Consider the following 14758-nt stretch of genomic DNA (forward strand, 5'->3'; position numbering starts at 1 on the left):
TAATTTTTTTTTACTGGAATGAATAAACTATTATCTATCTATCTATCTATCTATCTATATTAAAAAATGTGTTTGTTTTAAATTTTGATGTCCTCTAACGGACAACCGAAGAACTTTTGTATAAAGGTAAATTGTGCCCAATGAACTTATTTTGATTCCAGAAATACGCAACATTTCACACTATGTCCACGGAAAATTCAAACACCTTGTATTTTTTTCGTTAAATAAATATTTTGCAAACGTAAGCTTTTTTAATAGTGTATACCGACAATTCTCGTTTTTTAAAACTGCATTTTTTTATAGTCCTATTAATTTTTTATGCAATTTCCACGTTAATTTTTCAAACTAATCTACATTATAATTTAAGCTCCTGAATTGTAAATTAGACAGGTTTAAGTACTTAATAAGCGACTTATCTCTAAATTAGCTTTTTATGGAAAATTACTACAAATTTCAAACGAAATAGCTCAGAATTCTTACGCATTACCACTTGAAAAAAAATAACACCATAAATCTTGGAAACGGTGCGGATAGAGATAATTCAATATTAATTAATAGGTGTAATTTAAACGTTTCGTTCTACATCAGAGATTTCTTACATCCGTCAAAACATAGAGATCAAAATTAATAGACTAATAATCGAGGAAATAGTTAGTTGTGTTTCAGTATTATCTGTTATGGTAAAGTATATCAGCAAATAAAATTACAGCATGATCGAAAAAAAAACGGTGTCTAAAAGGGTCTTGAAATGTATTGCATCGTGTGACCACGGGTAGGCATGTTGTCCTGGCAATGAAAATCAATAATGTCCACCGGTGGTCACTTGATCCTCCGTTGCAAAATTGAAATGCCCACCGGTGGGCACGTGGCGCTCAACGTGTTACAGCTCTACCTGAGATGTACAATATGGATCTTCAGAAACAGAAAGACTTTTGGAACAGGGGCCATTAGTTGACCAATAAAAAAATAAACAACTGCATCTCAAGCATGGGTAGGCGATGTGTGGCTACCTTAAAACTAAGAGAGAGACCAGCACGTTTGTACTTAATGGGTAATTAATTAATTGTTTTTTTTTGGACATTTAAGTTTAAGTCTTGCATAGGTTAAAGATTTAATTTAAAATATATTATAAAATTGTATATAAATGAGAACATTACTACGTAAAAACTGGAATAACTATAAAACTATTAAAGATAAAAAGACAAACAATTTTTTTTTCTATTTTTACCATCATATGGTATACGCTTCTTTAGATAAACCTTAGAAAAAATCGAAAAATTGGCGCCCATACTAAAATATATTAATAAAAAGTTGGAAGGCAGTTCTTTTAGTTTCAAAGAAACGGAATTTTCCAATTCTTTTTATCTCAAAAAATGCGACTTTGACTGATCTTGATGTTATTACAAATTTTGTTGCAAATATTATTCCTAATCTTAAATTGATAACCGCGTTTCGCTAGCTACTGTAATTTTGGAGTTACGATATTTTAAAATTTTTAACACCCTCCCATAACCCCTTAACAACCCGCCACCCCCACCAAAAACTAATGGCCAGATTCTCGAGTGCCACAGTATTTTTGTGCCAAATTTGGTTAAAATCGGTTTAGCGGTTTTTGAGTTATCGTGTTGCAGATAGACGGACAGACAGACAGACACCATGAAAATATTTTGTATTTAGGTCATTTATGACCCAAATAACTCATTTTGAGTGAAATTAAAAAAAAATGTTGCCGATCTTAATAGCCTACCATACCTGTTGGTATGGTCGGCTAAAAATATTACTTGTTATTTTAATCTGTATATAAAATGAACTTAACAGATTTTTATAGATGGCCAAAAGCAGCAGAATATTTTTTATCTACATCAATGCAAGAACCACTGTCGAAAACAAATTTTAGTTAGATTGATTAATAAAAATAAATACATATTATGCAGACTTTATATATAATATGTATGTATTTTAATTTTTTTTTATGAAGCGCTGTAGCTTCTTAGAACTTACTCTACTACTTTAATATCTCTAAGGTTAAATACTATGCAAAACTAAGATATTTTTAAAGGTTCTCTACAGGTATAATTGTTTAAACCAGATCAATGTGGTTTTCTTTCAGTGGTATTTTGTAATGAACGATTGCCAATCCCTCTACAATAATAGATAGTTTCAGCATTAGATGTTTATAAAAATTTAAAGAAAACCAGTATATACCGGAACTGTGTTTAGTAAATAAATAATAAAATAATTCTATGAGAACTAAAATATTTGATAGACATGTTTCCATTTCGTACGCTTTTTTTCACACGCCTTTTTTTATTTTTTTTGTGTTATACCTTGTTCGCTAATATTGTAAATTTTATTTTTTATTATTTTAATCTAAATGTCAACCTCATTCCTGAAGTTTTGACTGATATTGTTGAGCTTTGTAATATTTTTCAATAACAACAAAACAATTTCTAGACAATAACTAAAAAAAGAAACTACTATATAATATGGTTAATTAGGTAAAAAATTAAATCTAATTTACAATCGAAAGTTAAAGTTTTATATATAAAATTCCTTGACAAAAAATTTGGACTTTGTTCTTGATTTTATTATTAAGTTTTTTACTATGGGCCACCACTTTGTGAAAATGAACAAACTCTACAGCTTTATAATCAATTAACAATAAGATGCTAAAGATGCCTATTAGTGCTATTAGACATAAATTCATTCTTTATACTATTTTATCCTGCTTGATTATTTAAATTTATTTAGAATATAAAAATAAGTTTAGGGTGTTGTTTTTCCAAGAAATATAATTCAATGAACTGTTATTTTTTCCTGTATTTTATGTTGATTTTAAGTTTCGTCCAAAATAAAAAAAATATATATGAAAACTAGCATGTACAGACTGGCTAACAAGATTTCCGGTTAAGTAATTTATACATCACGCAATGATGGCCAGATTTGAAATAGATAAGTAGAAAAAGAACAATTTTAACATGAACATTAAAACAATTCTTATAGAGTGCTTAAATAACAAGTTTGACGATTAAAATAGTTTGATGATTTTTATAGGTTCCAAGAGTTACAATAATGAAGTTTGGCTATATTAAACGTACTTCAAATAATAGAAAGGGGAACAATTAAGGTTGATTCTCACTGTACCTTCCGTATCAGCTACCTTCCGTTTACATAAAATATTATATCATGTAAATGAATAGGACAATGCACACTATCCGTTCCATAAATTTTTTGACGGACGGACTGAAGCTCTGTTAAAATTTTGCTTATATTTATTTATTCTTTCACCTCTTAATTAAATCTATTACCTTTTATAAAAGATACAAATTTTTAAAATAAAACTTTCATAATGATATAAATTGTACAATGAAAACTATGGAACTGATACGGAAAGGAAGGTTACGTATAGTGTCAATACAATAAAAAATACGGAACGGATATGGAATGGAAACGGATGGTATAGTGAGAATCAACCTTTATTGTTACTGGAACATTTTTTGAATATTTCAGAAATAAATCTCCAATTTTTATCAGGCAGATTATCGTCAAACGGAACAAACCGCGTCAAACAGAGATACTATCATTTTCATAAAAACAGCACAACTGAAGTTTCCTGAAAGAGGAACATTTTGGAAGGTTCATGTTTCCGGCGACTGCTTTCGTCAACAACGAGAAATATGTTATAAAGAATGAAATGTGAAGACGATTTATATATTTTTAGTATTAAAAAAATGGGATTTCATTTAATAGGCCCAGATTCGAACAGGAATTTGGAAATCTTCCAAACCAAAGATTTTTTTTAGATTTCGATTATGAAATAGAACCCGGAAGTTTACAGAGTTTTTAGAATATTTGTGTAGTTAAAAATATTATGTAATTAATCTAAAGTATTTTCTGATAATAATTACCTATAACTAAGAATTAGATTTTTAAAAATTCCAAAAAATAGACCTGTTTTGCTAACTATATAGTAAATGACATTTATGTTTAAGTAACATTTATTAATTTTAAGAAAATTGACAATCATATTCCACAAAATGGAAATAAAATATAAGAACATAATAAACAAAAAAAAACTCTTTTCACGAGTTTTTATAATTTCTATAGTATACAGGTGCGTCTCAAAAGTGGTTCACCACTATAACTTTTTTATTTTTTCAGATGTAAAAACGACATTTGGAATGTTAGTATATGACATAAATTAGGATTGATTGACGTATGCAATCCTTTTCGGCCACTTCTTATTACACCGGAAATAACTACAACTTTTGATTTTTAAATGGCACCGTCCGTCGGTATCTTTACTTTATTCGATAGAAAATGACACTCTGAATAGAATGACATATCATATGTCACCTTTTGACATTTTCGCTTAAAACAAAATTGTAATTTAAATTTCAATCTAGGATGTGTTAAAAATACTAATTTTTAATCAAGGACCCTTGGAAAATAGATTTGATCGTCTGATATGTTTTTAGTGTCTTGTCCTGGCATATCTCAATTTTTTCAAATGGAACAAGGGTGGCTCATTAGCATATTTGGAAAAAGCATTTTTTAAGAATAATTTTGTACCAGACACTGGGTATTTCGTGTCAAATTGTTGTTATCGCATGTTGCAATTTCAAATAAACCATATTCGAAAATGTAAAACGTTGACATATGATATGTCATTCTATTCAGAGTGTCATTTTCTATCGAATAAAGTAACAAAATACCGAGGGTGCCATTTAATAATCAAAAGTTGTAGTAATTTCCTGTGAAACAGGAAGTGGCCGAAAACAATTGAATACGGCTTCAATCAATGCTAATTTATGTCATATACTAATATACTAAATCTTGATTTTTTATTTGTAAAAATAGAAAAGTTATAGGAGTGAGCCACTTTTGAGGCGCACCAGGTATATGCATTTAAAAACAAAACTTTTCTTAAATTTAACCTGCAGGAATATAATTATTACAATACTTTTATTATTTAATTTTATTATAATGTATTAGTATATGTTATGATTATTTACTGCCTTAATTTATTAATATAACTGTAATAATGGTTCATGAGCAATACTGGTAACATCATCAATATATCGAGCTGATTGGGAAAGTTATTGATTTTCCCCGACTTTCAACAAAAGTATGGTCGACGAACATTTAAAAAAAAACAATGTTTTCTTATTGCTTTTAAGAGAACACTGTAAACGATACTTCTATATTCTTCATACTGTTTATTTAGTTTGTTAATTCTGGTTAAAATATGACTCATGAGACAATACGGTGATGAAACTGAGACATGACTGCCTTGTGTGACACGTGACTACCAATAAACCTTAATCTTTAAGTCTCTTACCAGCAGATGTTGACAATGCGTGCATATTAGCCCTAATATGAGCACCACAATAGGTCCTACGATAATACCGGCATTTCTCATACCATCGCCCATGGCGAATATACCAGATCCTATGTTGCCCTTCAGCAAATGCATCAGTGTTTCAACGTAGCTAAAAACAAATATAATAAAATCAATGACAATCAAATAAATCTGGGATGAATGAAAGGTGCAAATTGTAGAAATTCCTTACATTGATTCAAACAACTATTGTACTGTAGTGGAAAATTACTTAATTGGTAAATAAATATAAAATGGCCCGAAATTCGCACACAAGACCTTAAATATTTCGACGTTGACATCGAAATATTTTAGCTCATTATAAAAGTCAATAATTCAAATATGTCTACTGTAAACATCGAAATTGTTGTTGAAAGTTATTAAATATTTAATCAATAATGATTTTTTTGCATAACATTGAATAATAATTTTTGAGAAATAATTTCCTCATTAAAAAATCTGGCAAATTACCGCGGGCGATATAGGCAACAAAAAAGACTTCATATTTATTAACACGAATACCGCCGAACAACGGGGTACATTTTTCAAGTACGACGGTAGTTGGTAAATATAAAAGAATGTCGTCGTTCGGCGGTATACTTTAAAAAACAGAAATAGATACCGCTCTTATTTTGCAATTTTTTTTGTGTTATTGTTTTCCCCAACGTAAGTTTCACGAATAGGTACTGTTGTCAAAATAAAACTATATTTTATTGCATACAAAAATTAACAGTTTTGACATTTTAGTTGGAAAATAAGAAAGCAACAAACATTAAACTTTTTTATCACCCAATCCCCAATCCAAATGAAAAAAAATATGTTATCATTTTGAAATGAGTTCGTCAGAATGGAGGGTCTCAAAACAGTAATGAGTTGGCGGTTGGTTGACCATAAGTTAGGTTAATGCCTAGGCATAGCTATATCAATCAAAATACGCTGTAAGCGTGTTTTGATTGCTTTAGTTTCACTCATATTTTTCGTTTTTTTCGGTACGGGATTTGATGTTTAAATTACATTATGCCGCTGTTGGACGGTACTTATGTACCAGATTAAGTTCATACCGTTTATAACGTTCATGCCGGGTTAACGAACAAATTAATTCAACTGGCATTTAAAAATGCAATTTCAGTCAGATACTTACGAAGTAGGATGTTCTACAGGTAGACCATGACCGTGTGCACCACCCTCACCCTTTTCTTTTGGAACCTTTTCCATGGGTATGTTGATTATAGGGTCCTTTGATTGAAACGACATAAATGTATCGTCCATACTGAAATATAAAATTAAACATTCTTAAATTAGTTATTCTTCCAAAATATACTATTTAATAAACTTTCCCGAATAGTTTAAAATATAATATAATATATATATAACATAAATATTGTAACATCTCTGTCAAACTATTTATTGTTTTTGTTAATAAGAATGACATGGTGTTTAGGATAGTAAACTCCATCCATTATCAATATTTCTTCATTTTTTTTTATTCTATTCTTTTGTAGGTACATACTAAGTACGTAGCAATAATACATATAACATATAATATAGAATACATAGATAGCATATAACATAGAATACATATCTATACTAATATATAAAATCCTTAAGTGACTGGCATACTGATTAATCACGATCCTGCTCAAACCACTCAACGTAAGAAGCTCAATTTTGGCATACAGATTGATTCTAGGGTGTAGAGGTTCGATAAGAAGGGATTTTTCGAAATTCCAATTCCAAGAGGGTGAAACCACCCCTCAAATATTACAATATTTTATATTTAAAAAACGGCCAAGTTTCCGAAAAAACGCTTAAACCCGTATATTTTATTTTGTTTTTCTTTTACATATTTTAAGATTTTTTAAAAATGTATACAGGGTGTTTCGAAAAATCTGGTCACTGATTAATCACGATCCTGCTTAAAGCGCTTGACGTAAATAGCTGATTTTTGGAAAACAGATTGACTTTAGGGTGTAGAGGTCGATAAGAAGGGATTTTTCGAAACTCGAATTCTAAGGGGGTGAAACTATCCCTTAAATATTAAAATATTTTTTATTTAAAAACCGGTGAGTTTTTCGGAAAAACTCTTAAACACGTATATTTTATTTTGTTGTTTTACATATTTTAAGATTTTTTTTTATACAGGGTGTTTCATAAAATATGACCATTGAGTAATCACGATTCTGCTTAAACTGCTTGACGTTTAAAGCTGTTTTTTGGTAAACGGATTGACTGTGGGGTGTAGAGGTTCGATAAGGAGGGGTTTCTCGAATCTCAAATTCCAAGAGGGTGAAAACGCCCCTCAAATATTACAATATTTGTTATTTAAAAAACGGTTAGTCTTTTGGGAAAACTCTTGGACAAGCATAATTTATTTGGGTTTTTTACATATTTTGAAAGTTTTAAAAAATCATACAGGGTGTTCCAAAAAGTTGGGTAATTTCTTAATCACGATTCTGCTTAAACTGCTTGACCTAAAAAGCTTATTTTTGGCAAAGGGATTTTTCGAAAGTCATGTGAGAAAATTTTATCCAGTTTGTATGTTAATGGAAATTCTTGCTTTGCTTTATCATCACCATTACAAATGATTAATTCGACGCGAACTAAGTCGCTGGTACACGCTAGTATAGATGCTAGTATAGCATATAATAAACAAGATCCATTAGTTTCATTCGTCGGACCAGAACAAATACAGCGATGCTGCATGTCAGTAATAAAATTGACAAGAAAACTGTAGTGACTGACCATAAAAATATTCCTAGAATTGTGTGAATATTGTGAAAATTCACAAGAACAGATATAGGTAAAACGGTTCATAATCAGTTCATAACAGTTCATAATCAACTCGTCCAATTTTACGGTTTAGCAATACATAGCAACCATATGGTTTCTTGCACTTTGCGATGATAAACTTCTAGAAAAGAGCTATTTGGATGGTTCAGTTCCCGAGTTTCAGACTTTATCTAAAGGATTCGTCTAGGAGATTTTAATGGTGATCAGAGGACTACAATAAAATCTGACAATGACAATGACAATGTCCCTTGATATAGATAGAAAAAAAATTAGTTAACCCAACGGCCGAGTCGACGAAATTGGATACTTTCTCCATATTACCCAGATCACAGTAATTCTGTTTGTAATCATCAGTTAAATTTCGCTTTTTATCGGTACACATGGCTATTTTAACAAAAATCGGTATTGCCCTCGCATTATCGTTACCTAGAACTTCAAAAGAACTCGACCGAGAAAAATCAAAGAATTTCGTTGATTTAAGTAAAAACAATCTTCGGATTGTCTCGGGGTTTTTAACAGTCTTCTCAACGAACACCTCAGTAGATTCAAGCTAATAAAAAACGGCGAATACAGACTCTATGGGAAAAATGGGGAGACACCAGAACACCTCATCACTGAGTGTGTCGAGTGTCAATAAACATTTGTGCCATGAACTTTGGTACTATTGATAAATGGAGAACTAACCTCTGTAAAACCGTCTCAGATACTGTTTTTTGTCGAAGCCCTGAAACTGTATGGTGAGCTATAACTCAAGAAAGGGGGACACATATATCTGTAAGGTCGCGGTAATTACCATTCTACATTCTACATTGTTTGGGTGAAGTTTTGGCTCAAAAGTGACCTAGGAAGATTACCGTAATTATGTTCGAATGGACAATAATTGTTTCAATGAACTATTAAGTTTGGTTATGCCTTTAATTACTAAAAAAATAATTGTACATTAATTATGTTCGATATCATCAAATCGGCCGCCAATATACCCCTCCACACGATACACGGTTGATCGATCGGCCTGTTGGATGGTCTGCTCATCTAACTCGGACCCAATTTATAACTATCGATGACAATCGATGACGGTCCGATATTTCATACTATCCGACTAAATAGGCCCAACAATTAGGGTTTGGAACCGTGAAATTAATTTCCGGTTCTTTCGGTACTTTCAGAACTCGGTATCAATAATTAAAAATCATTTTTGTTGCTGTTTTATCAGATTGAACTGACCCTTTTTGAGAAAAAAGGAAAGCGTGGGCGTTATTTGTCTAAAGCATATACAATTCCGCCAACTAGCGTCATACTTGAGAGAGGTTTTTCTTTGGCTGGCTTACTTTGCAATAATTAGATTTTGTTTAAGTGACAATACATCTGAATACAGTCTGAATACATTTTTATTTCTGAGATCTATCTACAGGGACGAAAAATCTCTTCTAGACGAACAAGAATGTTGATTTTTCTTACTGTGTGTGTGTGTGCTTACTTCCTCTCTCTTGTGAAGTTTCTATATGGTTTATTACTAATTATTGAAGTTTAAATATGTTATTTTTATTTAGAAGAATCTTGCTCTATGTTGGTATTGGTTATATTTTATGTTATGTTTTTATAGGCATTTTTGGCATTTTTAATTCAAAAAGTAAGGGTTTTTTGGAAATTTAGTTAAGTTGGTTTATGTTGTATGATGTATGTATGAATTCTAAGTTACTTGTGTTTTTTTCTTCGCTTGTATTTATGTTTTTTTGAGTTTCTCATGACTGATTAATAAATAATTTAATATTATCCTCATTAAGAAAAATTGTTATCGTTTTTACGTTTGGAAGCGATCCCTTGCTTGCTGATTGACATACCACACCAGTACTGAACAAAAATTAGCTCGTACCGAAAGCACCCAGAAAAAGTTGTGAAGCCATACCAACTGCCATACCAACTATCTGACCGAATTAAACCCTTTATAAATGGCTTTTAATCACTTTGAAATAATAGATATTAAGAACCCACGAATGACAATTTGGTAATCTATAAAAATTGCAACTTCGTAGTTTGCATCTACAGCAGTAATTTATTGATTATCCTACTGATCACCTTTATAGAGAAATAGGTAGTTAAAAATGTAAGAAAAACATTCAAATTGTTAGGTAACCATAACATAAACAACAACGCAGTGATTCCTCTCAAATTAACTGCTATTGTTCTAAACCAACGTACCATATAGCTATAGAGAAATATTTATTGGCCATGTAAAATTGGCGAATATTTTTTATTGTTATAATTACCTACCTAAAGAAAATATACAATAGTTTAACTGTAAAATGTTTTATTGTATTCTAAAATAAAAACAAAATCCAAGCCAATCTCTCAATACTGACACTATTGGAATGCTATTGAATTTACAGTATCGTTATTGTTTTATTGTTCCTTCATAAATATTGCCTTTTTAGGGGACGATCAGAGGGCGACAGAAGAAAAAAATATAGTATATTTAATTGTGGTTGTTATGCTTACAACTAATTCTAACGATTCCGGAATATTTGATAGGAATCTATTTTTGATGCGACCATACAAAACAATGGCTCATCCCTATAAATTTTTTATTTTTTCAGGTAAAAAAAACGATATTTGGAACGTATAATATGACATAAATTAGGATTGATTGACGTATTCAATTGTATTTAGTCACTTCCTGTTTCACCAGAAATGTCTACAACTTTTGATTTTTAAATGACACTCTCGGTATTTTTCACTTTCTTTGATAGAAAATGACACTATGAATAGAATGGCATATCATATGGCAACTTTTGACATTTTCGCTTAAAAAAATCGTATTTTAAATTTCAATCTAGAATGTCATGGCTGTATTAAAAACATTAATTTTAATCAAGATACCTTATTACGTATTCAATTTTTTTCGGTCAATTCCTGTTTCACCGGAAATGACTACAATTTTTGATTTTTAAATGACACTCTCGATATTTTTTTAACTTACCTATGCCATAGAAAATGCTAATAAGCCACCCTCGTTCCATCTGAAAAAGTTGAGACATGATTAAAAATCCGATTCTGTTAGACGGTCAAATCTATTTTTCCAAGGCCCTTTGACTAAAAATTAGTGTTTTTAATACAGCCGGAGCACTCTAGATTGAAATTTAAATTATAATTTTTTAAACTAAAATGTCGAAAGTTGACAAATATGTCATTCTAGTCAGAGTGTCATTTTCTGTCGAATAAAGTAAAAAAATACGAAGGGTGCCATTTGAAAATTAAAAGTTGTAATCATTTCCGGTGAAACAGGAAGTGACAGAAAACAATTGAATACGTCAATCAATCCTGATTTATTCATATACTGACGTACCAAATCTCGTTTATTTAGCTAAAAAAATAAAAAAGTTATAGGGGTGAGCCACTTTTGAGAAACACCGGTTTTTGGCTTGTTTGGATAATATATTGAAGATTTGTTATTTAAGTGCATTTGCGTTATATTAATAAGCATTTTCATTGGAAAATATCTCTATATAAAATCAAAAAATTTATATGCTTCAATATCTCTACTTTTAGTATACAGGCTCTAATTAAAACTCGAATGTAAATTGTGTCATTCTTGTATATTCGAAAAAAAAACATCATTATTTCTTTAGTAACCTTTCATATAGTTTTTAGTATTCAAAAAAAAACATAGTTATTTGCTGTAATTTTATTTCAATCAGTGGCGGATACAGAGGGGGCCCCCCCTTAAAATCTATAAATTTGGTTAAATATTAGCCTTTTGGGTTAAAAATGGCGCCCTAAAAAGCATATTCTACATTAATTTTTATTTGGATCCCCCCTAAAATAAATTCCCGTATCCGGCCCTGATTTCAATTGAAGAAGTTTCCGCAATAAGCTAATGTCAGATTACTTGTCCACTACGAACTTAAAATACCCAAATAGTATAGTTACGAGAGCTAGCAACGTCGGAAAAACAAGTATTTTACGACGTCTGGCTCTTTGATATATCTTTTACTATGCTCTCTGGAACAGCATGCGGCCCGTCTGGCTGCCGATATCCGTTGCGTTCACTACTGCGCATCGGATGAAGATCCTATATTTTTATTAGTCCTTTAAATTCTAGTATTGAATATTAATCGGACATGTCTCCATAGCGCAGTGCGTAGACTTTCCGACCACCAACCGAAGATTGAGAGTTCGAATCCGGGTCAGGTCAAAGACTTTTTTATTTTATTTTCGTTTATATTTTGATAGTAAAGTATTAAATATTTGTTTTTGAATCACCATAATTATGTTTTAATACTTTGCTATCAGAATATAAACGAAAATAAAATAAAAAAGTCTGTGACCTGACCCGGATTCGAACTCTCAATCTTCGGTTCGTGGTCGGAAACTATACGCACTGCGCTATGGAGACATGTTCGATTTATATTCAATACTATAATTTATAGGACTAAATTAATAAAAAATATAGGATCTTCTTTCGATGCGCAGTAGTGAACGCAACGGGTATCGGCAGCCAGACGAGCCGTATGCTGTTACTGAGAACATAGTAAAATATATATCAAAGAGCCAGACGTCTTAAAATACTTTCTCGAAAACGTTGCTATCTCTTAGACTAGTAGTAAAGAATTCTTTGATAGTAGTTAAAAATTTGAATTCGCATTGAGATATCAATCGCCGCCGGGCATACCATTATTTCTGATGGATTATGTAGAATAGATGAAAGATATGACAGATACGGTATGATCGAAAAAAAACTGCATCCAGATGGCTTGGCAATGATGATTGATGACATTCCCCATACCGGGTGTTGCATCGTCGGACGGGACATAGGAAATCCCATGTAAATTTTAATGGGGTCAATTATTGGCTTCCCTAATTATTTTAGAGAATAATTCTATTTAGGTCTATTGAGCACTAAAATCCACATTTCAAAAGAATAACTTCAGATATTTTTTATTAGCTCGTTTACGAGTTATCGCCGATTTCTTTTTAAATATTTCTCCTTTCTTATGGCCCTGTATTTACTAATGAGCACCAGTCAAGGTAAAAGATAACTGTCAAATGAAGTTGTCATTTTAGAAATTTACCTATTTAGTGCTTTATTATTATTGAAAACTCATTCCTACATCGGAAATCTTAAAGATGTATTTATAAATACAAATTAATATGAATTAAAACAAAATAAAGTAATCAATTACAAGGTTCATTATAGTATTATTACAATATTCAATAACTTATTAATTTAGGTATTATTAAATTGTTAGAACTTTAGGATCTAAGAAGATGTTATTCTTAATTTAATAATGATTAAATATTCCTCCATCGACTGCTAGACAATAACCCAGGCGATCATAGAATTAATTCTCTTCTTACATTCGCTAGTTGGTAAACTGAAATTCTATTGCATTCGGCAGAAATAGCATTTTTTAACTCGTCTAGATTTGGGTATTTTTTATCCTTGTATATCCTGTTTTTTAAATGGTCCCAGAGAAAGAAATCATTTGGCGAAATATCAGGAGACCTTGCTGGCCAATTTACTGTATGATTTAGGCCAATAACGTTTCCATTAAAACTATTGTCTAAATATTCCCTAACAGCCAGAGTACTATGTGCCGGGCAGCGATACATTTGGTACCAAACTTCCTGAATTTCCCTAGCGGCATCATGTAAAGCAGGTAAAATATGATTTTCGAGTAGTTCCAAATAATATTCTGCATTTAAATTTCGCGTAAAAAATAATGACCCGACAATATTGTGTCCGAATATCCCTGCCCAAACATTTACTTTCTGTGGATATGGCGTCCTTGTTTCGACAAACCTGTGTTGGTTTTCTTTGTTCCAATATCGATAATTTTGGACATTGGGTTCACTATTTAAGGTAAACGTGCATTCGTCAGTGAAACATATGTTTTTTAAAAATTCCCTCTCCGTATTTGCTCTTTCCATCATATCAAAACAAAGCGCCTGCCGCCGTATTTCGTCACCATCTCGTAGCTCTTGGTGCTGTTCATATATGAAGGAATAGTATTTATGTCGTTTCAAAATTCGAAACGCTGTAGTGTGATCTATTCCTATTTCATCCTCAAGTTTCCTTGTGCTGATCTTTCCATCGTTCTCTTCCACGCACAATAAAACTTCCAAGTCGGTATCATTTCTTGCATCTTCTCTTTGTTCCTGCCTTGCTTCACATCTGCAGTTATTTATTAGGGTACCTTTGGTCTCAAATCTCTGGATATTCCTTGCGATTGTAGATTTTCCAGGTATCGGTCTATTCGGATACAGAGCAGCAAAACGACATGTCTGACATCTTTTGATAACTATTTCCTTGATAATACCATTTAATCATCAATATTTTTTCTTCGGTAGTGTAATTCATGGCTAATATTTTCGATGTAGGTATGAGTTTTTAATAATAATAATAAAGCACTGAATGGATAAATTTCTGAAATGACAACTTCATTTGATAGTTATCTTTTACCTTGACTGGTGCTCATAAGTAAATACAGGGCCATAAGAAAGGAGAAATATTTAAAAAGAAATCGGCGATAACTCGTAAACGGGCTAATCAAAAATATCTAAAATTATTCTTTTGAAATGTGGGTTTTA

At 31.3% G+C, this 14758-nt stretch overlaps 1 protein-coding gene across 2 annotated transcripts in view; it reads right to left on the minus strand.

Annotated features, from left to right (window-relative positions):
- The window catches only part of LOC115883869 (proton-coupled amino acid transporter 2), a 72779-nt gene that overhangs the window by 20495 nt on the left and 37526 nt on the right, over window positions 1-14758 (minus strand). For both annotated transcript variants that reach the window (XM_030902292.1, XM_030902284.1), the window contains exons 3-4: window positions 6522-6650; window positions 5342-5492 (exon numbers count right to left, since the gene is read on the minus strand). In XM_030902292.1, coding sequence (XP_030758152.1) covers window positions 5342-5492; window positions 6522-6650 — 280 coding nt within the window. The remainder of the gene's footprint in view (window positions 1-5341; window positions 5493-6521; window positions 6651-14758) is intronic.

The sequence above is a fragment of the Sitophilus oryzae genome, unplaced genomic scaffold, assembly GCF_002938485.1.
Source record: "Sitophilus oryzae breed Bouriz unplaced genomic scaffold, Soryzae_2.0 scaffold_111_pilon_pilon, whole genome shotgun sequence".
Classification (NCBI taxonomy): domain Eukaryota; kingdom Metazoa; phylum Arthropoda; class Insecta; order Coleoptera; family Curculionidae; genus Sitophilus; species Sitophilus oryzae.